Source organism: Perna viridis, chromosome 14 (assembly GCF_037379345.1).
Source record: "Perna viridis isolate PV_CMFRI_1.1 ecotype Kerala chromosome 14, ASM3737934v1, whole genome shotgun sequence".
Classification (NCBI taxonomy): Eukaryota; Metazoa; Mollusca; class Bivalvia; order Mytilida; family Mytilidae; genus Perna; species Perna viridis.
In genome coordinates this window covers 30,899,226-30,924,000 of record NC_142458.1, presented here as the reverse complement: position 1 = coordinate 30,924,000, position 24,775 = coordinate 30,899,226, and the positions used below count along the sequence as shown (strand labels likewise).

Below are 24,775 nucleotides of genomic sequence, written 5' to 3'. Positions count from 1 at the left end.
AACGTAGATGCTGAAGGGAAGTTGCCACGGATGAAAGGAAAGTTGACAATACAGATTGAAAAGTCATCAAGTACTTTGGGGTAGATGCGATGTACAAAATCCCCGAAACTAGGATTGTTTAACGTACCGGAATCTCGTTAAACAATGTTCCTCCTATTGGATCAGCTATAAAGTCAGCCTCATAAGAGTGAAGAAATAGATAATTAAGTAGAGGAGCACATTTTTTCCCATTGGATTGCTGGCCTTTGTTGAAAAACGCGTCCATCACACTCGACAAATATATTGTCGATAAAAAAAATCTGCATTTTAAAAACATCTTCTTTGGTATGTTTGGAAGATGATTTGGAATTTATTTTACAAAGTATGAGGAATCTCTACCAAGAACTACAGATTTTTTATCTTGGTGTATGTCTTTTTTGGAGTAACAACGATGTATAATGTTTTGAGTCGTGGTCTTAATTGAGGGTGGGGAATAGAAATATAGAGTTGAAAAACCGTAGGTTTTAATGATATTGTATTTTGATAAAGCTTTCCAGATCTTTCGAATTTTCAGGATGCACATGAAATTAATGGGGTAAGGGGTAAATAGTGTTTTGGTAGGATTGGAGACTCTCTTTGACAGCTGTGAGTTTAGAAGTTATATGTTTTGAAAGAGGTTTGGTGATAAATTTTGCAGATCTATCTATGTATGGATTATTGTGGAGTTTAGGAATCCAGAACATAGACTGTAGATCACAATTATTGCCTTTGGTAGAGAGACCAAAAGAGGATAGCAAAGATCTATGGTTTTTCACTACGTCTTTTTTGGAGAGTGTGGTAGCAGTATAGGTCTTATTACTGCTGTTATTTTCTACCTCTGCCTTTGATAACAAACTTTGGACGTATTACGTTTTGCAGACAAAAACGTTTGGGCTTTTTCTGCTGGTGAGACATAATATTTGTCATGTATAGTAGACAATATTCTTGTTACATTGGGGTCTTTTAAAACCCCAATGATTGCGCAAAATCATTTCACTGAAAACATTCCACCAATTCCAAGTCATATGTATTTGATTTCTGTCATATCATTCATTGTTTATATCGTTTTGATACAGGTTGTTAGTAATGAAAGCTGTTGCATTAACAGTAATGATTCTGTGAAGCTCACCTGGTAAAAGTGTTCAGCATGATGAGATCTATCAATGGTCAAACTGTCGTGTAGATTTTTTTTAAACCATGTAGGAGTATTGCCACGTTTTATGGCTATTTTTAAAATTGTTTCTCTCAAAAATCGTCTCCTTTGACACTTCCAGACTTATTAGATTCAAACTTTAAGAATGTTTCTTGTGATGCTCTGCATAGAACTGATGTGGGGATTTATGTCCATTGCAAAGCAAGGCCGCTGAAACTAAAAATAGAACATGGGACCAGACAAAAGGTGGCCAATGTTTCAATGTGGTTCTTTTTACTTAGTTTTCAATAATTTAACTGAAATATTTTCTGAAAAAAAGCCCTGACGAGAAAATATGAAATTCTTTGTGTGACGATGCAAGTTTAAATGTGGAACTAAGATAATTGCAGCAAAATGTAATGTATTCGTCCATAAACATTCGGAGCAATTACGATTGAAATTATTTTTGTAGACAATGTTGATACTTGTACATGAAAATTATATTTCCAATTTAGCAATGTACGTATTAGATCATTTAAAACGCGGTTTGCATTAATGTCCTGGATTCAACATATTTTTTTATATTGAAAGAATATTTTCAACTGCTTACCGTAAGAAGATATTGTAACAAAATGTTTATGATAACGAACCAATCCGTAAGAGTTGTGAAGGGCTTGCCCCTCGAATTGTGAAAAAGGAATATGTCATGATCATGCGATCACCTAATTTTTTCTGTCTATTCTTATTTGAATTAAAATATTTTATTTAAAAAAAACAACTGCAGACAGAATATCCGTAATAAAGCCGCACATGGACGATATCACAATTCCGGCCCATTCTGATGAAAATAGTCTCATCACAATGGTATCAATAAGTGACCAGGATGTTGGTGGCTAAATAAGCAATTTTAAACTGGATTATGGCAATGGTTATTTCTACTTTGACACGAGTATTCGTAAACTGGATTATGGGAATGCTTATTTCTACTTTGACACGAGTACTCGTAAGTTTCTTAATGCTGCTGAATATTTGTTACTTATCATAGAAAATTTGTGCCTTCATCTTAAATCTGAAGAAAAAATAAATATGAATGGGGAAAAAAACAGATTTATATTGTCAACAGAGCATTATGACTTATTGTTGCAGCTGATAGTAATAAATATAAAAATAATAGAAGTTTCCATGGTCATCATCATGAACTCGTGGATCGTTATGGTGTATCCATCAGCACCATGAAAACTGATGTATTCATCGGGTCATAGTTTTCCTTTCCTCGTTTGTCTACCCCGGACTTGACTTTTTATGAGCAGCTCGGCGGGTGTTTCTAGAAAAGCAGAGGACGTTTACCTTACCGGTGCACCTGGTCCATGCTCCCAGTTTTTAGTGGAGTCCGAGTTGCTCATTTACTTTTGTTACTTTGTATGTATGATTTTAGTTACTTTATGTTCTTTGTTGTGTATGTCTGTTTTCCATGTCTGGTCTTTGTCCCTGGATTATATTCTTTTGATTACCGCTATAACCTTGGTTCCCTTGATTACTCTTTTCCAACTATCTTCTTTACCCGTAATAAGTAAAATACACAGGATTATAGATGAACGTTTTAACGAAAGATATGCTGATAATTTATCCTTCTTTGAATTATATTTATATTTTTTTCAGGAAGCCTACATGTAAAGGCAAAACTTACACACTTTGTCGGAAAACACAACGCATAATTACTGTATGAGTTATCAGTTGTTGACTCGTGTAATAATACGGCAAACTTAGAAATAAAAGTTATTGCATATAACGAAGTAAGATTTGTATGTGAGTCGAGAAAAAAATGATATAGTGTAAATTAATGACGTGTAGATATACATGTATCGATGGATTAAAAATGTTCACACTGTGTCTGAAAAGCTCATTCATATGTTACTAAGAATGTTTTTATTGGTCACACGTGAATGATGACAATTCGAATTTACAAGACGCACTACACTTGGTTCAATATATTGCTATAAATAATGCCCCACGCAACTGACAATAGATAGAGATTTTTAATCGGTTCTTGTGAAGACTGATACACGTAAATGATTGTTTTGTTTAGGTATTTATTTTGGTTTACTTTAAGAAGCTACATCATTGAACCTGGTAAACACGCACATCAATAAAAACTAAATAGTAGGGTTTCTGTTTGTTGACAATTTGTACAGCTCATAAAAAATTCAAACATTACATTAGATTGGTAAGATTGTTTATAATTCTTAGACAGGGTAAGTGGCATTTGAAAGTTTACGTCAGTCAAACTTCTTTTAATCAATCATTTATTTCGAAATATTTGTCTCAGATAAAAACCGCATATTTTCATGCATGGTTCTCTCCTGGCGAAGTCACTCTTTCCAAAGTTTCATAATGGTTTTGAATATTTATTTTCTCTACTACCTCATACTGTACTATTTCTGGTCTTGTTCCATTACTAATTGTTTTACCTTTTCGAATGATGATAATTATTATAAAAACAGATATTATGACAAACAATGTACCAACAGTTGGGACGATGACCATGGCAGTCGGACTGGTTTCATCACGTCCAGTGGAATCGCTGTCCCCATGATTGCCCGTTTTAAAATTAATCGTTATTTTCTTGTTGGAAGTGCTAGTTCCGTCGGTGCATGACAGCTCTAGAGTTGTTGTGCAAGATGTGTTAATAACGGAACTGTAATTTGTGGTTAGGAAGAGAGTCAAATCTAAAATTAAATCAAAATTAAGAAGATAAGAACTGACGTATTTTGCTCAGTTTATTGAGAAAAAAATAAGATATATTGTTACGATATACATTGTTCTGACAATATCCTTTTCAATATAGGAGTCATATTTTTCTGTAGTAGAGTAAAATGAATTGATCGTTAGTAGTTTTGCTTTCGAAACTCAAAGCGGCAAAGAAATCTTAGTGTTTTAGTGTTCATTATAGTGACTATAAAAACTTTCTTATATAAATAATGTGAGGAGACTATAAAATAAACGCCGAATTGATGTTAAAATAAACCCCCAAATTTTTTTCACATGTATCATTGGATCTAGAACCAATGTTCAAGGCGATATGAATTCAATTTTATTTCTGTGATCATACTCAATTCAATGTATTAGTCTGCAGCAATATGATAAACGCTGTCAATTTACACAAGGATAAATCGGGAGAAAGCACATAACAAGGAAAGACATTAGAAAAGTTTTGCCTGACATATAAATTTGTAGGGTAAGCGTCCGCTGCTTTTCTTGAGCATTAACAAAAACATTTGTCGTTTTTTTTAAGATATTAGGTCGTGTTGTTTCTTTTTCCACTGAAAAAGGGACACTCCATAATGAAATAAATTTCATTTTCCAATCACAGTGTCTGTAGTATCCTTTATATCTTAGTTCTTTGGGGTAGATTCGATATATCAAATCCCTAAAATAAGGATTGTTTAAAGATAATAAGTCACCTATATAGCAGAAACTGAGATGAAAAGATCTAGCCAAACGATATTCTTCCTTTTGGAACAGATCAGCTTTAAAGTCAGCCTCATGAGAGAAGAAATAGATCAGCAAATAGAGAAGCACAATTTGTTCCCATTGGAATGTCGACCGTTTGTTGAAAAACTCGTCAACCAGACTACATAAATATGTTGACGATTTAAAATTCCACCATTTTGTAAATATCTTCCTCTGTATATTTGGAAGATGATTCGGAATTACATTTCTCAATAAGAATGAGTAATCTCTACCAAGACCTATATATAGGTATAGAGGTGTACCATCTTTTTTGGAAAAACAACGATGTTTTAATGATTTGTCTGAGTATGGGGAATAGAAGTATACAGTGTTCAAAAATCATAGATTTTAATGCTATTATATTCTAGAATAGTCTTGAACATGATTGTCTCCAAAAAATCTTTCGAATTTGTCAGGATCCACATTAAATTGATACCACTACGAGAGTAACAAGTGTTGTCGTAGGACTGCAGACCTTCATTGACCTATTTAAAACTCATATTTGTTTCAAAATTAATCACCTGACGGCCTTTAACCACTCTGACAGAGAATCAATGTTTTCTTGTTCTCGTTTTATCCATTGTCTTGCATAGTCCTCCACGGCACCCAGAAGAACTTCAAAATTATAATTCCAATTTATGGAGCGTGGTTCACGGTACTTAGGGCTCGTTCTGTTCTGGTCGAACGTATCATTTTAGAAAGATTTGGAACATTCAGGTGGAATATAAATATTTCCAATTAAAACATCATCATTCAATTTTGTTAGTTTTTTCGAAATTTTAAACCACATGACAAAATGTGATAGAGTTTCAATAACTTCTAGTAACTTTTCTACAGTTTGATTGTATGCCAAAGTAATATCATCTGACTTTTGAAAATAGTTTTTTTTCTGTTTTCATCTTTACAGTATATTTCTTAAATTTCTATGCAGTCAAGATCATTGCTTTTTGTAGACAGATAATATCATGAGCAAAAGTTAGCAATTTAAGACAATATCAGGGATAAGCTTTGTTGATGCTAGAAATTGATAAATCACCATCGGTTTTGCTACACATGGAGGTTTTTGTTTATTCATATATCAATTTGAATTACAAACATTATCAGATGTAACATCAGTATCATTTGACATATTTTAGTGAATATTATTAAGAGCTACAGTGTCAAAAACGATGGTCCATTTTTTTCTTTGACAGTCCTATGCTCTCGGAGGAGTGGTAGAGTTAACTCTAGGACGTTTCGATGGTCTTTGACCTGCAGCACTAGCACGTGTGGACAGCATAGGTTCTTTTTCTTCTTTCAACATCTACGGCATGATCAACATTGTCTTTGATATTTTCAGTTGCAACATATAATACGTTATTAATGTACAGACGGTTCCTTACCATCAATACGTTTTCTTTTCTGACGCTTTTCTTCTTTTTGAATTGGGTATAGTTTCTCCCTTCTGTCCTCAATCTGGCCCCGTGCAGGTCTGGGTGTCAAGGCCTGCAGCAGCGTTGAGCTAAATAGTGCTCAGAAACCTAACCGGGGGCTAGGCGCTCTGCTCACAGAGCAACTGGGTTGTGTGCCCCATGTAGTGGAATGGGGTACCTCTGGCGTGTTTCATGCTAGGGTTGGCAGGCTATAATACGGAAAACCTAAACGCAAACCATAGTGGTGGACCGTGTTGGGAAAGATGTCACGTTCTTTGCACATGAAAAAATCCTGCTGTGGTATTCGATAGGAGTAGAAATCTTCGCGCACAGGAGGCTAAATTGCCCTTTCCTACCCGTCCTTCCCTTTTATCTTGAGGCAATCAAAATTTGTAGACCTATTATCCTTGTGTCCCATCCCTTTTTTCATTTCATCATCATTTCATGTTCATTTTATCATCCCTTTCATGTTCATCGCCTGAATATAGCTGAAATACTGCTGCTCGGGCGTTAAACCTCAACGGATATTGTAGGCATTGTTCAGTACATCCTGGAGGTCTTTATAATAAAATAAAATTGGCAACGATTGGACGCCACCCTCTAGGATTAAAACGTTTAAAATTTGATTAAATTCGTCAACTCTTTTTTAATTTTGTCCATCTGAGATTCGAACGTTTCAGTTTTTTCTTCTATGTTAGTATGGATCTGTAGAACCAAGTTTAAAAGAACATTTTGGTCTTGACTTTCTTGTGTATCAATCGTTTTCCGACTGTCGGCTAGTAGCTTAGAGGTTTCACTCAATAATATGGTTGTGTCCTTTTTGGTCAATATGTAAGGTGAAATGTCAGGGTTCAGTACTACTACAGCTACTACCACGTTATCTAGAAAGTCCAAAGTCCAACTTAAATACTACATTGCTGCACACTTTTTGGGGTGTTACATAAAGTAAGCCCCGGGTAACAAGACAAATCTCTATGAACACTTATGGAAAGAAAGAAAAAATGTAATTTCTTGAAATTATGATACTGGCCGCCAAACGACATAAATTCATGGATGTTTCAACAGCTATGCATATAATATTAACGGTTACAAAATTCTGTCATCAGAAACTGATTTTACTCTCCTGGTTGAAAGAACTCATGTCAAAAAAAAAAAAAAAAAAGAATGGCTGTGGTCTGAAAAATTACTTTAAAACATAAGCTACTGAAAAAAGTGACGAACAAATGCCCTTCTGCCATAACTTCGAACTGAAATTTTGATTGACTCAATTGTAGTAATACGACAATATATGCTCACTGACTAAGATAATATTCACTTAAAAGCGTCGTCATATGTATAACAAAAAGCTACCCCACCGAAAGTCATAAAAAATACTTCAAATTGCTCGAATTAATTTTTGAATTAAAGATATATCTTTAAAGTAATGGCATCATCAACATTCGAAAGACATTGTTTAGTGACCATTGTGTGAAGATTGGTGAACATCGTGCAAAATAATTTCCAATTTCAAAACTTGTGTACTATCAAAAAGGTCAAAATAAGAATATGTGCAATCATTATATTTTCCTACTGTATAACATTGATTAATCTATATCTTTAATTCATCTTCAAATGAAGATTTACACAAGAGCAAAATTTTCATTGTAGTTTTCACCAAAAAGCAGATAAAATATAATATTTGTGAATAAACAAATAAAAGATAAATTTTGACAAATGAGATTTTTTATTATTGAACTGCTGCACATTTTGGTGCATTTAAATGAAGGTAATCCAGTTTCAATTAATCACTGCTCAAAGCAACCTTTAAATAAAAAAGTTCTAACCTCTAACCCCATTATAACCGCTCTGTTTGAGGATAATATGGTCAGTATTCATGGAGATGATGCAGCTAATGTTATCTTTCGATGGATCTGTGATATTGAATCTACTGAATGGTTTTTTTAAATCCAAAGTAGCTGTTTCTATGGTAACATTTCTAGGCACACTTGTTAAAGTTGGTGGCTAAAATGTTAATGTGAGGGATTACTGTAGATTATGTTTTATAAAAATATTATGTAAACATGAATACACATGAATAATACCAAAACTGAACGTCGCAAAACCAATGCTACGTTTACTAATTTTATGTGTCCTTTTATAACGTGCAAATAGCGAACGCATCATAGACAATATCATAGAACGTGAAAGTATATTTTTTGATGATGTAACCCCAGATTGAAAAACAAATAACAGCTGAATAGACAGGTGTATGACAAGCGGTATGCAATAGCAAATATATCAAACTAGAATAACTGCGCCATACCGGTTGAGAGCTGTGCATAACTTGCAGTCTTGCATAATTCTTAATTTAGGTAAGGCCTTTTCATTTGATCTGGTATGTGCATATTCTTCCTTAAATCAAAACCTTACTTTGTTGATCAAAAGCTGTATAAGTATTATATACAGTTATCACCCGAATTGTTTAATCCCCTTGTTACATTTTTATCACAAGACATCGTGTATAAATTTATATACAACTTACGTCGTTATATGCAACTACTGTTATTTCGAAGTCAGCCGTATTATTACAGAAGTCAACTACAGACAGTTTGTACAATAATGATGTGTTGTGTTTCCCGACAGTGTGTGGCAGTTTTTCTTTTACATGAAGGCTTCCTGAAATAATGAAAATACAAATGAAATTAAAATGTATGCACGGGTCAATAATAAAAGGCGATTTTGTTTGTGAAATTAAGGTATAGTGTTTTAGCGATGTTAGAATGGAAACGCTTTATATGCAAATCACATATCTACTATAGTAATAATAAATGCTACATTTTACGTAAAGAGACATTTTTTTTTTTCAAATGTAAATAGTCTAGTACGTTTAAGATAAATCATTGCAATATTTGTTGTTACTGGAGTAAATAATCTGAAACAATTGGCAGTAAGGTTGCACTAGGATAGAAATAAGAAACTCATATGATAGGACACTAAGTTCAGATAGATTTCCACGATTATGATAAATAGAGAACGACGAATCAGAGAATAAAGAATATAGGACTTTGTTTTCCCTTTTGAAATCGGGATAGGGAAATAGGTTTAAAAATTGTCATTTGTTTATGAAAAGGGATACACGACAACATTATAGTTTAATTTATTTATTCATTTAATTTAATAAGGTTTGTATGGTGAATGGATATTTCGCTATTGGGAATTTTCTATCAGGAATTTTGGACTAGCATTTGGATTGAAGGATTGCGTATAATGTAAATGGAAAGTTTATAAAAAAGGCTGTAACTTACGACGATTCGTGTCAAAGTACAAATAAGCATTGTTATAATCCAGTTCATAGTTGTATACATCCGGATCGTATATTGATATCTTGGTGATATGAGTATCCATATTAGAATGGTCCGGAATAGCAAATACGTCATTGCTTGTGTTGATGTCCGGTTTTCTGTCTGCAAAAGGTAATTCATATACTTTTAAGTACTTCTCCGTCTTAGAATAGAGCAAAGTATATATAAGGTTTGGCACATGAAGGAAAACAAATTGTATTAACTAATTAATTATAACCACCAGAAATAATCATCAAAGTGATTGTAAATTTTGCCTTTTTAAGATATTGATAGATCAAATGTAGTTGAAATGCACTACGGAAAAATGACTGCAAACTTTTCCCGCACTCTTCCCCTGTATAAGCAGTCAAAACATATCTACGTCACAGATGCCTCAGGACAACCTTAAAAAGCTTTTTCAGTTGTTTTCTAGATGTACTGAATATATTGTAGACAAAAATGACTAAATTGGGAAACTGATGTGCCACCCGTTCCCGGATTCTTACTCAGAATGATACTTAATATAAGGACAGACAAATAAGAACCAAATAAAAGTTGCAATGTCATAAGACGTGAATGAACGGTTTGTTTTGATCTTGTTACGTCAGAAAAAAATATACTTTTCCGCTTACTTTGGCGCAGCCGAATTCTTCGCACAGAATGAAATATATTGAGATTAAAAAGTGTAATTTTTATCAAGTCTGATACGTATCTTGCCAAAATTTACTTTCTGACGTTATGTACTTCACATCATACGACCGGTTAGGTGACATTTGTAACTCCTGAAGATCAATTTGTGTATCAGCATTAACCGCTTCTCTATTTAGACTGTACACATAAGGACAGGATTCATCACCGTTCAGGCATTCGTGGTATCCAATTATATTGCTTCCATTGTCGTACCTTCATCATTATAACATAAAGTACACTTGCATAAACATAAAGAATTCATTAAATCTATCTATGTTTGATTTTTGTTGTTATGGTTTTGTTATGTATCCGCTCTACTGTGGTTAGTTAATATAACCTTATATATAAAATATTTAAAAAAAAAGGAAACTCGAAACAAGCATTATCCAATGATGAGTATAATCCGCCTACCCAGTGCTAAAAACATACAATACTGAAAAAAGTAAGCAGCAATATTCATCTCTAAAAAACCGAATAATGTGTTGTTTACATCAGTTTTTTATTAAAAATATTGAACAGCACGACGGGTGTCCAGCAGAACGCAGAACCTGGCAACACTCTGGAACACCTAAAAATGAAAAGTAACGTTCCTCGTTTTTCTTTGTGGTCTTTTAATTTTTTTCTTTTGTTTTTACATTGGTTTTTCGTTTTTTGTCTCTTTAGTGCACCGGTCATATCATTTAGTACTGGACGTCTACAGGCATGTTTCATGTCCGCATGGGGTTCAGCATGGAACACATTTAGGTCCAGTGTTGGGTACAAGAAATATAGAAGTTCAGAAAGACGTCAGCACTTATATAAATTATAATCGTTAAAATACAAGCATGATTTTCTTAAAATTCCTGTGCGTATTATAGAGACGACAAGGTGGTATATAATGCAAATATTGTTTTCATATATATATTTATTATAGATTTATTTTACTTACATAGGTAATATACGTGACGTCCTTATTAAAACAAAACAAAAAAAATTATGACTGTTATTGTCTTCACGAATAAAAAGGGGCACGATTTTGCCATAAGATAAACTTATAGATCGGAAGATTCTGTGTAATGAACGTTGATATTCAATAAATATTTCTAGTGCAATAAAGACTCGTCATCGTATCAAATTAAATTAGAATTTTTATCAAAGCTCTTATTGCTTAAAGTTTTGACTTTTGTTATTCTCACCATCCGATTATGTCATTTCTTAAAATTCCAACTGATTCGTTAGCAGGCACATCATAATTTTTGTTCTGGTATATATCTGCATCTGAAGGAAATAAACGCAAATTGTACAAACATAATTTTTTAACAATAATTATATTTAAACAACATTAGAAAGAATATTGACATGCAACTAAAAAAGTAATGATACGACAGAAATGGGGCATCAAATATCACAATAAGAAACAAGACTAGTAGATGTCTAGATCTGCCTGTTTGGTATATTTATAGGAAAAATGCTTAAGATTTGTACAGGAATCATACATTTGTGTCATTAAAGTAAAATTATTATAACAGTCAAACATGTTACTTTTTTTCACTATGGGCGACACCATAGTGGTGTGCCAATAACACTGTACTTCACTGTACTTTATATTGATAACTCGGGAGATTCATGTTTCAGCTTCTAATGTAGTTGTACTGGGAGGCGCAAATGAAATTCTACGGTTGGCATTAATCTCATTAAACCATAGAAATCTCAACAAAGGACAGAACCTGTGAATTCAACATCAAATCAGACAAAGACAGTGAAAAATAGAGCAGTAATATCTTTCTAGTACAGAGTTTGTACACTGATTCGAAAACAAAGTTCAAAAATAAAACTGTTTTATTTTGGGTAGATACAGTTGCGGGAAAGTGAAGAAGAAGATGTATTCAAAAGATAGTGGTTTAAACTTACCGAGTATTTCACGTTTAGATTACAAAGTAGGATTGATAACACAACCAAATATTTCTTCTAGGAAATACTTCAATTTTAACTGTTCTGAGAATTAAAAGAGACATCGCAACTAAACTTACCACCAACATTAATACTGTTTGTTCCTACTACTTTGTACTTATTTTCAGTTATTAATCTGAGTACAAATATGGTAAGGTTCCCCGGATTAACTGGCATAAAGTTCCATGATACTATTCTTGCACAACATTTAATCGTGTAAATATTCCCCGTTTGGACAATTCCAGTATCTGTAAAATGTAATCAAAAAGATACGGAAACGGATTTTTTGTTTAACCTTAACAAATCAGTATACCAATATTATAAATAGAAAAAACAAAAAAACAAAAAAACAAAAAACAAAAAACCAAAAACCCCCCCAAAAAACCAAAAAAAATTCTATAATGACATTTGTGTTTGGCGAATAAAAATAGAATAATAGGCAATGTTTTCGATAAATAATTACAAAAAATATATACATCATATGGAAAAATATTCAATTTAACTACCCAAAGATCAATTAGAAATTGATATTTTATCAAACATACCCACTGATATATCCTTGAAGTTAGTTATATTCGAATGCGCTGTTATCATACTTCCCGTTTGGCAACCTGTGTTGTAATGGTAAAAAAGTGCTAAATTCTTCGAAATTCTAACGTAATACAAAAAATAATTGACGTGTGTATACCTTCCATTTTTTTTTCGGTCAATTTTTGCATATAATAGTTCTCTGAGCAAAACTTATTAACAAATGACGAGCTAACAAAAGTTATGTGGTCTGTAACTGTTCTATATTACAAATTAGTAAATGCCATTGGTTTTTTGACATAAATGAATCACCTTCTGTCTATTTTATTTTTATAAAGATTGCTATTTTTTTCATGACTTTTACACCTACAATTCTTCATATATGACAGGCTTGAAAAAGGCTATGTTATACTTACAAGCATCTTGTTGACAATGACGTAGCTCTGTTTTGTTTCCCTCACATTTAAATTGACTTTCAACATTAGCTAGTGAATCTTTGCATTCACGCGATCGTATCGTAGTTCCCCCTGTTCCACAAGAAACTGAGCACGGAGACCACTCAGACCATGCTGTCCAGTAACTACCTGAAATAATTAACGATGTATGGCATAATTAAAACTCCTAAGTATAAGATTTGTTGTTATTTTAATTGTCGTTTAATCATCTCTATTCGAACCACAAACACCTAAATAGTACATTATGTTTGTAATAGATCGATTTCCCCTATTTGACAATTGCAGACGTTATATTAGTTCATAAAAATTAGTATCAGAACTTTGAAATGTAAATACATAATTATTGTTCATATTTATTTTTCTCTAAAAGTTCTCTTTACACCTTACAGTATATCCACGTGGGTTAAGTACCATACCACTGTATGCTGTGTAGCAAAATTACCTTTAGATAATATTCATCTTTTACCACAAGATTAACCTTATTTCGTTTCATAGAAATATTATAGAAAGGCTGCTCGTTAAAAGGTAAAAAACGTAGATATTTGACATATGAGGCAGTATCCCGTACAATTATCGTGATGAATATCGTGTAAACTTTAAACCAAATGGTCAAATATAAGTTGTTTGTGTGAGAATAATTTCGTGTTGTTTTGTTTTGTTTTGCTCTGTTTTATTTTGTTTTGTTTTGTTTTGGTTTGGTTTGTTTGTTTGTTTTTTGGTTTTTGTTGTTGTTTTTTTTTGCTGCTTGATTTTGGCTGACCTTCCCAGGAATTACTTTTGAGTTGCCCTAAATATATAGGTAGAAAAGTAAGTGATCGTATTGGTTATACTATCGTTGAGCAATTTCTTGTATATATTTTTTAATTTTGGTTTATATTTTAGTGTTTGAACAGTTACAACAAAATTGTTTTGCTCCTTTTAATAACACAATGAGTTGCCTTTTTTATTTCAAACATGGCGCAAGCGTGCCCCATAAAATACATTTCAGCTCACTAATACCTTCACATCGATATCCATAATCCAACATGGTGCACTCCTTACATGTCACGTTAAATGTAGATTCATTTAATTCAAAGTTACACGTGGAATTGTAGTTACATTTTTCTATCATCCTGTTCTTGACGTCTTTCGTGTAAAAGTCGTCAGATACTTTCATACAAGGCGACTCTTTCCAGTGTGCTAAAATAACACTGATGTATCCACTTGAACAATTCCATTCCACTCTCGAATGCGTGCAACTTGTTGCATTACCTTTGTCTCAAAACAAAAGAAGCATTACACAATCAAATCTTGAGATTGTTTATTCAAACCAAAAATAACATATGAAAATCATTTCTTATAACGTCAAAGGGCCAGATAATGAAAGCCCCCGGGAAGGCATATATAGGTTACTAGATTTGTATATTAGAAATTGAAATGCACCTGTTTGCAAAAAAAATACTTTTAAGTGCAGCGTTGTTCTGGTCTTAAAGTTAGCCGAAAGGTAATGTCAGACTATTCGTCTTTCAAACAGTTTGCTTCCATTTAAATAAAGCAAATTATTTTAGTTAATACAAGTGGCATTAAAAGAAATTCATGACATTCCTCTAAACTATTAGGATATGAAAAAGATGCCGAATATTTAAAAAAAATTAGAATGAAATTTAAAATTTACCCTTAATAAATCGACTAGTAGAGGCCAACTTCATTTGGTACTGTATGCTGAGAGTGAACAACAAATCATGATTATGATGCATTTTGATCCCATGAAAATTTATTAGAGGGTATTAAATGATTTTTAAACTGAAATAGGGAATATAAAAAAAAATTGCAATGAAATTTTTTTCGGCATGCCACAAAATGGGCTTAATTTTTCTAACAATGATCAAAGAGCACAAATTGCACTACAAACGTATATTGTAATACATCATTACATATTTCATCCCTTATTTTTTTATGAATACTTGACTTTATGTTTTCGACACAACATGGATGATTCTCACAAAGATATACGTAAATGTACTCCAACTCATTTATTGTTCGGTTTTCAAGGATTTCCTCATTAAATGGGTAATTTCGGTAAACATGCTTAAAATCATCAGGTTCTTATATAGGGACGTCTTAAGAAGGAAGAACGTATATCAAAATCCTATGATAAGAGAAAATTTGTTTCGCATCCATGTGTTGCAACTAAAAAAATCCATTTTTTTTACTATAAAAGATAATGAAGCAGCACAAAATTAATCAGTATTCGTCTTAAATGATGACTTTTACCATATACAGTTCAAAACCTTTTCTTTTAACACAAGTATTTCCATTTTTTAATGTGCATATAAAAAGTGTAATATCCACGAAATGAGTTCATCTTTTTTCTTCTGAAACTTACCTGAGTTACTTGTAAGAAAGAAGACATAGAATAAGAGACAAAACTCTTACAAATTATTGGAACGTTTGTATTCGGCATTTCAAACTCGTGTAAGCATCAAAATAACTTAATCTGTTTTCATTCTGTTTCAAATGAAAGCTTTATAGGTTTTGGGTGAATATAAAAACATATCACTAATTTCAAGAGTTATAGCCCTCACCTTAGGTTTATCTCCTTAAATGATGCAAATTTAAACCAAATAAATATGTATAACCAAAGTAGTTCATTAGGACACACATGAAAAATGTCTATTATATTGTCTACTCATCATCATTATTATTTTCCCGCTTTAAAAACAATTATAATTTAACAATTTATGAACTTTCAAAGTATCGGGAAATGACCACAAAACTTTTGTCTTTTATTAATGTAGCTGTATAAATATATCATGAAGTATTTTTGGCGTAACTCTTAGCCTTCGGAATCGCTCGATCTAATCTTCACTTATTTTCCACATGGTATATTTCGAATAACAATATTTAGTTTTTCCTTTTTAGAGACAGAATTCGGAGTAAGTTAAAACAATAGTGCGACAATAACTGAAAAATATTGTTTTTTTTTTAAAGTATCGACCAATCAAGAAGGACTACTAAACAATATTCTTCTGCATAATAAACTGTATTGTAGAGGAAGCACTTATGCTTTTCATTTGAAAACAAAGTAATGCTTGAAATGATGATATTCATATTAGATCTTTGATTTTTTTTTAAATTAGCTGAATGGTGTTAATCTAAAAGAAACAAATAGCCGATGGTAATTTGCCCTTATTATCGTATGAAGACATCATCCATGTTAACATTTCACTGCGATTTTAAATGAACTGAGAGTATATGGAACAAAACATTACAAAATAAAATGTTTATCATTACTATCAAACAACAATGTTGAATACTATTTATTTATTTAATAACTTAATATAGCAGTTTGTCAGGGCATCACTCAGTTGAAGCGTACGATATGTAGGCATGGAATTGCATTTAACCATAACACAAAGACAATCGATAGACCATTTATATTTATTGTGAATACAAAGATATGTTGCTTTAATCATGCATGTGGGATATTTTAAGTTGTTAATATTTGCTTAACCTTTCAAATTTTCTCAGTTGAAAACTTTGATTCGATGAGATTAAACTGTCCTTGAAATGGCAATATTTTCAGTTCTTCTTACTCTGATTAAAGTCTAAAATACTCAGCAATCCAAATAAAGTGATAAAGGACAGAATTTAACTTGTTTCCCTTTGGTCTATATTCATGATAACTAATCTATTTTAAAAAGATATCGCATTACAACCAACATTATGTATATTTCAGGAAAGAATTGTATCGACTGACTTAGAGAAACAGAATTCAACTAAAAAAATTGATAAGTACAAATCTTAAATTTCATAATTTTAATTTCATGACAATCTCAATTAATTTAAAGTTTTACATTGCAGATATAATTGAACAGAGAAGAGTAAGATTTTACTCCACAGACACCATGCGTAAAAACTATGCTTGCTTTTGCAAAAAAAAATCCTTTAAAGGGTTGTCTGTGTATACTGTCCCGTGAACATCTCGAAATTTGAGAAATTTGCAATGGAATATTTGGGGGGGGGAAGCATTATTTTCCTACTTTATGACTACAATTTAATACTAAAAATTATAAATCATATATTCATTACAACCCTGGAAAGGTGAGACATTTAATGGTATTTAACTTTTTTGTTGTATCTTTATTTCATGTATATGGAAACTCAGCCAAATATTATCATTTTCACGTCACGACCTTCGTTATACCTTAAATCCTGAGCTAGCGCTGCATTTGAATTTTGGCAAATAGGTAGAAAATGTTTCAAATACATCACTAATGAATGCTATATGTAGGTCAACAAAAATACCTCCAGGGGAGAAAGGGATATATACTGGTGCATAGTCTACATTAAATATGTTAAAATCAAAATGATATCATTTTTGTGGAAATGGTTTGCACCATGACAACTTAAGTGAAATGAGACGTATATTTCTCAATATGCATACTGTTTATCTCTTTTTTGATAAGAGTTTTTAAATTTTCATTCAAAATGCTGACCTAAAGTTTCGGTGATGATTTTCTTGTACCTAGACGTCGTTGTCTTATAATCGAAAAAATATTAGTCTACGAAGCTGTTTATTATAGTAATTCTATTATCAATATTAATAAATATTGTCCAATAAGAAATTATTTATCGTACCGCTTAACCCGGTGAAAGTATAATGATTTAAGTGTTAAAGTTCCTGATATGAAAGGAAACAATATAAACAAGTTTTTTTTTCATATTTAGTACCAGTACTCACAATAACATCCTTTTGTACCACAAGGTGACATTCGTTCATTGTCTCCTTCACACTGTTTCCCATATTCGTTAGGAACTGGGTTGTTACACTTTCGCTTTTCAAGAAATTCCGATCGTCCACACGTGACTGGACAATGAGATTGTTTCCAATCAGACCAACCACCGTGACCTACAATGGGTTATGCATCTTTTTTTTTATATATCACGTTTATAATTTACATGCTGAAGTCAAACAATGCCAGCCCGTGGTAAATTATGATTAGTATCTTCATGCTCGTGTCTTTCACGGAATGGCGACCGTTATGGACCATATTCTGTTGTAACGTTGGTTAAACTAAATAAATTATCAAACATCAGAAATAAGATTGCCATAGTTTATGACGTTGGTTATATGTTTATCAATTTGCCATAGTTTATGACGTTGGTTATATGTTTATCAATTCTTAATTACGCCATTTTGCCATTATTTTTTTCGCTCTGCAGAAACAAATAAAATGAATCCAGCGTATTTTGTCTCGGTTTTACAATACACAGGTTGTATATATACATGTAATACAGTTGATAGTTTAACTCAAAATGTAATGACAACATCAAAAGTATAGGAAACCTTTCAAGCCAATATAACAATAGCATAAATGTGATGAATGTATTTGACAAAAATCCAAGACGGGAAAGGGGTCCTGGCCATCGCCACTATACGTCACCTAAGTTACATGATGTATCCATAGATGGTCTCCTTTCTTTCATACAGAACCTCTTGGACTTCATAACATTTGAACCAAACTTTATTCTATACCTCTCACTCTACTACACTCCCTTTACAAAACAAGTCTTGACACTCCTGTTTCTGACCCCACCTCATCATTATACAGACTTGTCATCATTTTGGATATTGGTTTCCACAGACTCTTTAAACCAGTTTGTGTGAAAAGTCAAGATGAAGAAAAACGATCATTTCTTCCACTACCGTTTGTCAACAAAGATATAGATGCAATTAATTTTACTAACATCCTCCATCACAAAAACGTTACCAACAAAATTCTTTCAAAACTTTTAACTTCTATACTCACAACTGTCAAAGAGGGTCTACAGTCCTACTAAAATACTTGTTACTCCCGTAGTGGTGAAAAATTTCGAAAGATCTTTTGGAGACAATCAGTTCAAGACCATTATCTGAATATAATAGCATTAAAACCTATGATTTTTCAACACTGTATACTTCTATTCCCCGTACTCAGTTAAAATCCCGACTTAAAAACATTATACTTCGTTTTTTTCCCCAAAAAGGTGGTACACCTAGATACAAATATATAGTTCTTGGTAGAGATTCCTCATACTTTGTAAGAAATAATTCCAAATCATCTTCCAAATATACAGGGAAAGATGTTTACAAAATGCTGGACTTTTTGATCGACAACATATTTGTCCAGTGTGGTGGACGTGTTTTTCAACAAACGGTCGGCATTCCAATGGGAACATATTGTGCTCCTTTACTTGCTGACCTATTTCTTCACTTTTATGAGGCTGACTTTATAGCTGATTTGATCAGAAAGAAAGAATATTGTTTAACTAGATCCTTCAATCTCAGTTTCCGCTATATAGATGACGTATTATCTTTAAACAAACCTAATTTCGGAGATTTGATACATTGCTTCTACCCAAAAGAACTTGAGATAAAGGATACTACAGACACTGTGAAGTCAGCCTCATATCTTGACCTACAATTAGAAATCGATGGTGAAGGAAAACTATTGACCAAACTTTACGACAAACGTGATGACTTTTCATTCAGAATTGTCTACTTCCCTTTCATCTGTAGCAACATCCCTTTGGCTCCTGCGTATGGAGTGTTCATATCACAACTCATACGTTATACCAGAGCTTGCCGAAACTACGCAGACTTTTTTGTATCGCGCTAGAACTCTAACAAATAGTTCTCTGGAACAAAGTTATGTTGCTACAAGATTGAAGTCATCACTACAGAAGTTTTATGGTGGTCATCATGAACATCATGGATCATTATGATGTATCCATCAGCACCATGAAAACTGATTTATTCAACGTGTCATGGTTTACCTTTCCTCGTTTGTCTACCCTGGACTTGACTTTTTATGAGCAACTCGGTGAGTGTTTCTAGAAAAGCAGAGGACGGTTACCCTACCGGTGCACCCGGTCCATGCTCCCAGTTTTTAGTGGAGTCCGAGTTGCACATTTACTTTTGTAACTTTATATGTATGATTTTAGTTACTTTATGTTCTTTGTTGTGTATGTCTGTTTTCCATGTCTGGTCTTTGTCCCTGGATTACATTCTTTTGATAACCGCTATAGCTTTTGTTATCTTGATTACTCTTTAAACAATGCTAATTTCGGGGATTTGATACATAGCATCTACCCCCAAAGAACTTGAAATAAAGGATACTACAGACACTGTGATGTCAGCCTCATATCTTGACCTACACTTAGAAATCGATGATAAGCCCCGTGCAGGTCCGGGTGTTAAAAGAATAGGCCTGCAGCAGCGCTAAGCTTGTCGTAAAAGGCGACTAAATAGTGCTAAGAACCCTAGCCGGGGGCTCGGGCGCTTTGCCCACAGAGCAACTGGGATGTGTGCCCAGGTGGTTGAATGGGGTACCCCTGGCGTGTTACATGCTGGGGCTGTCAGGCTATAATACGGAAAACCTGACCGCAAACTATAGTGGTGCACCGTGTTGGGAAAGATGCCACGTTCCTCGCACGTTAAAGAACCCTATTGTGGTATTTTCCCGGAGTAGGAACCATAGGGCTCCGCCACAGGAGGCTAAATTGCCCGACCCTACCCACCTCTCCCTTTTTCCAGTGGCAATTAAAATTTGTCGACCCCATTGTCCTTGTGTCCCATCCCTTTTTATTCATTTCATTTTCATTTTATCATCCATTTCATGTTCATCCTCTGAATATAGCTGAAATATTGCTGCTCGGACGTTAAACCCCAACAAACAAACAAACAAAAGGAATCGATGATAAAGGAAAACTATTGACTAAACTTTACGACAAACGTGATGACTTTTCATTCAAATGTGTCAACTTTCCTTTCATCTGTAGCAACATCCTTTCAGCACCGGCGTATGGAGTGTTCATATCACAACTCATACGTTATGCCAGAGCTTGCCGAAACTACGCAGACTTTTTGTATCGCGCTAGAACTCTAACAAATAGTCCTCTGGATCGTTATGATGTATCCATCAGCACCATGAAAACTGATTTATTCAACGGGTCATAGTTTTCCTTTCATCGTTTGTCGTTTGGGACTAGACTTTTTATGAGCAACTCGGCGGGTGTAGAAGGCGGTTACCCTACCGGTGCGCCATGTACATGCTCCCAGTTTTTAGTGGAGTCAGAGGTGCTCATTTGCTTTTGTTACTTTGTATGTATGATTTTAGTTACTTTATATTCTTTGTTGTATATGTCTGTTTTCCAAGTCTGGTCTTTGTCCCTGGATTGCATTCTTTTGATAACCGATATAGCCTTGGTTCCCTTGATTACTGTTTCAAATAGATATTTTACATCTCTTCCTTTAGTTCGTTTCAAACGTTTGTCGAGCTTTTATTTATCGATTTTCATTTTGCTTTTTGATAGAGTTTTTTTTCATGAACATCTGCCACGTTTTCAAATTCTGTATTGTGTGTATATTATTGGTGTTGTCCGTCTGAATTGTAAAAGTTTACTCACGAATGCATTTGAATGTGATCGTCAATGAGGCGAGTACTTCCGTGCCACACGAACTGCCAACATTAGAATTAGTGACATTAAAATTACAGGAGCGTCTTCCGTTACACAAGTTAGCTAGACCAAATATGTCAGTGTGTTGACATGACTTTGTGTAATACTTGATAGCATGTATTTCTATTTTTTCTGTAATTGTTTCCGAGCAGTTAATTCGGGCAAACTGTCCTTCTTTAAACTCAGCGTTGTGTGGATCTAAAAAGCAATGCGAATACATTACCAAAATAAGTAACACAAACTTTGATTGCAACTTCATAAATGATGTGCTTTAAAATACACACCCCAACTTTACATGCGGCTTAAGATGTTTCGGTGATGTAAAACAACAGAACAATAATCATCTCGTCATTTTTCTTTGTTAAACTTCCATAATTGTAAGATAGTATTCTACAAAAAACACAGATGGACATTCTATCCTGCATAGCGATTAATACTAGTTTTATGCTGATGGTAACTGACAATACATCCATAACTAATATTCAGAGGTTAAATCAATGTCTTTTGACAAATAAAGGCTCAATTTCGTCATAAATTCTCCTCTCGATATAGACAAACTTGTGTACATAGAAGATGGCAAACTAAAAAAACACTCAAGAATCACTTGATTATTCAGTTCAAATCATCTACTGTGTATGGATGGTTATTTTTCTTTCTATTGACCAGCATGTCAATTTGAATGTCATTAACATTTGATATATAGGGAATATCTCAAAACGTTATCTCACTAAGTATATTTTGCTCTCTCTGCAGAATTAATGGGGAAAAACACGGCAAAAGTCTGAACACTTTTTATTAAATTTTACCAAAAAATTAAAGTAATTATCTTATATTTAGGGAATGTTATGCTTCTTAAATTATACCCGGTGATACAAAATAATATTGAAACCTGAAAAAAAGGTTCAATCTTTGCATCTAAATGTAAAAGAAGAAAACACTAAAAAATAAAAGTTAAGAGCGCGATTTCCAACATGCTTAAGATATACGTAACTTAAAACTTACTGTCCCTTTTTATTATACCAAAAGGGATACCTGTAAACTAAACTATAGTCACATACGTGAAGAGATTGCATCGGATATTTGATACAAAGATCAAGTTTTTTTTAACTGGCAGACTTAAGAGGCAAGTGTAAGCGATTTGGCAGAAACTCTCTGAAACCCTGAGAATATGTGTAAATATAGTGCCTAATGCTGACCAATATGTAAAACATATAACGACAATGGAAATGGCTAATATGTCAACGAGACGACAGCCAGACATCCGGGATGGCAAATGTCAACCCAATGGCAGCCATGGGTTAAAAGAATCAAGGGAACCAAGGTTATAGCGGTAATCAAACGAATGTAATCCAGGGACAAAGACCAGACATGGAAAACAGACATATACAACAAAGAACATAAAGTAACTAAAATCATACATACAAAGTAACAAAAGCAAATGAGCAACTCGGACTCCACTAAAAACTGGGAGCATGGATCAGGTGCACCGGAAGGTTAAGCGTCCTCTGCTTTTCTAGAAACACCCGCCGAGTTGCACATAAAAAGTAAAGTCCGGGGTAGACAAACGATAAAAGGAAAACTATGGCCCGTTGAATAAATCAGTGTTCATTGTACAGATGGATACACCATCAAAAGCAAATTAAATATTAGTGCAAAACAGAAAAAAAAACTTCAAAATATTTTTTGATATACATGTATATTTAAAAACCATCGTGTACAAGACAAAAAATTACAGGGAATTGCGGTAAAGGAATTTAGGAGAAGAAAGAGTATCATTAAAAAGTTAAAAAAATAAACATCCCTGAACTTTGCAAGACAATTATGTTTTTAATAGAGACGTTGTACATAATTTCAAGGAAAAAATGTGAATCAAGCAAAAGACATTGGAATTTAATAATATAAACATTTTGATAAATAAAAATATCCCAGTTTACAGAAAATTGAAGATTCATTCTTTGCCAAAAAAATGCTTCCTTGATTATAATCATTCAAACAATGGAACCAAGGGCTATAAATATGCCTCGGTTTAGTTTCTCCGTCTGTGCGATTTACTTCGGGACAATATAATTTGCCATTGTATCACAAGAGTAACTAGATATCCTAAATAATGGCAGTTGAACCATGACAGTCGTTCAATTAAACCGGTTCTTATAGAGACGTCAAGAGTACATTTTAAAAAAATCAATCAGTTAAATAATATTTTGCAGTAGTTAAATTGATTACAGAGAAAGAACACAACATGCTTAGTTCTGAGTTTGGCGTTACATTTAATAGAATTGAAAGTCATGTGATTTGATTCACCTGTTGTCACGTCCTTTTTGTCAATCAAATTTGATTATCTTCTTCCATTTGAAGATGTCAAACGTTTTTACTTTTTTACACATACAGAGTGACAGATCAAGGGTACTTAAATACAAGTAGTTCATTCTGTCGACTTGAAACCTAATTTGGATGTCAGAATATATTGCTAAGTAATTAATCTTACCTGTAATTTGCCTTATATACTTAGATAGATAAAGAAAGAAAAAAAATTAAAAAAAGAAAAAAAGAAAATGTATGCTTTAATATAAATGTATACAAGGAGTTCTTGATAAAAGATAATTACTTTTTAGAAAAGTATTTGCGGTGTCTAATGTTGACGTTTTAAGCTTCCACAAACATAGCAAAATTTACACGGGACAAAAATGGATACACGGTATGTTTTTGGCGTTTTTATCATTTATTCTAAGGTCTACTGTTAAAAACAAACATAAATAGATGGAAGGTATACCCTTAGCGTCAACAATAATTTGATGACTTCATTTTTTATGAATAAATGTCCCTCCAAATTATAACTTACTTGCACCAGAATGGCCTAATACAGCTAAAATTATAAAGTTGTAATATCCTATGCATTTTTTACCCATCTCTGTCACAGGTTATTCGAAATTGCACCATTTATTTCCTCTTAAAATTGTTTGTGCAAATTTTCATTTTCCATTTTCCACTTCCTTGTATCAAATACTTTTTTACTTTAAATACCCTACCCAGCATGTCACAAAATATTGTACGTTTTACGTTTACTAGTACACATACGACTTCCGTAAGGTTACGTTTAAGTGTATTTAAGAAAAACTCTTTTTCGTGAAGGTATAAAAAGCTCATTCAAAAATTTATTTCCGATTCGCCTGCAAATTATTATTATTATCAATTATCAATTGGGTCTTGGCAGCCACATTGGACATCACTTGAAGTGACTACTGTAGTAAATGACATATCACCTCATATTGCATTTTTAAAGTTCAAATTTAGCAATACTAT

At 33.1% G+C, this 24,775-nt stretch overlaps 1 protein-coding gene across 6 annotated transcripts; it reads right to left on the bottom strand.

Annotated features, from left to right (window-relative positions):
• Positions 1-3,220: 3,220 nt before the first annotated feature.
• LOC148598974 (uncharacterized) lies at positions 3,221-24,533 on the bottom strand. Of its 6 annotated transcripts, none has more exons than XM_088561110.1 (13): positions 24,315-24,530; positions 21,425-21,673; positions 17,718-17,885; positions 14,093-14,251; positions 12,956-13,123; positions 12,557-12,622; positions 12,092-12,259; positions 11,258-11,339; positions 10,120-10,295; positions 9,357-9,515; positions 8,594-8,727; positions 7,896-8,073; positions 3,221-3,876 (listed from the first exon to the last, which is right to left on the bottom strand). In XM_088561110.1, exons 1-13 carry the CDS (start codon positions 24,379-24,381, stop codon positions 3,494-3,496), a joined length of 2,157 nt encoding a protein of 718 aa, XP_088417236.1. In that variant the 5' UTR covers positions 24,382-24,530; the 3' UTR covers positions 3,221-3,493. The 6 variants fall into 6 exon arrangements, with proteins under 6 accessions (XP_088417236.1, XP_088417235.1, XP_088417241.1 ...); XM_088561109.1 differs by having other exon boundaries at positions 13,994-14,251; positions 24,315-24,529; XM_088561115.1 differs by lacking the exon at positions 24,315-24,530 and adding an exon at positions 18,787-18,889 and having other exon boundaries at positions 13,994-14,251; positions 21,425-21,538.
• Between the last annotated feature and the right edge of the window lie 242 nt (positions 24,534-24,775).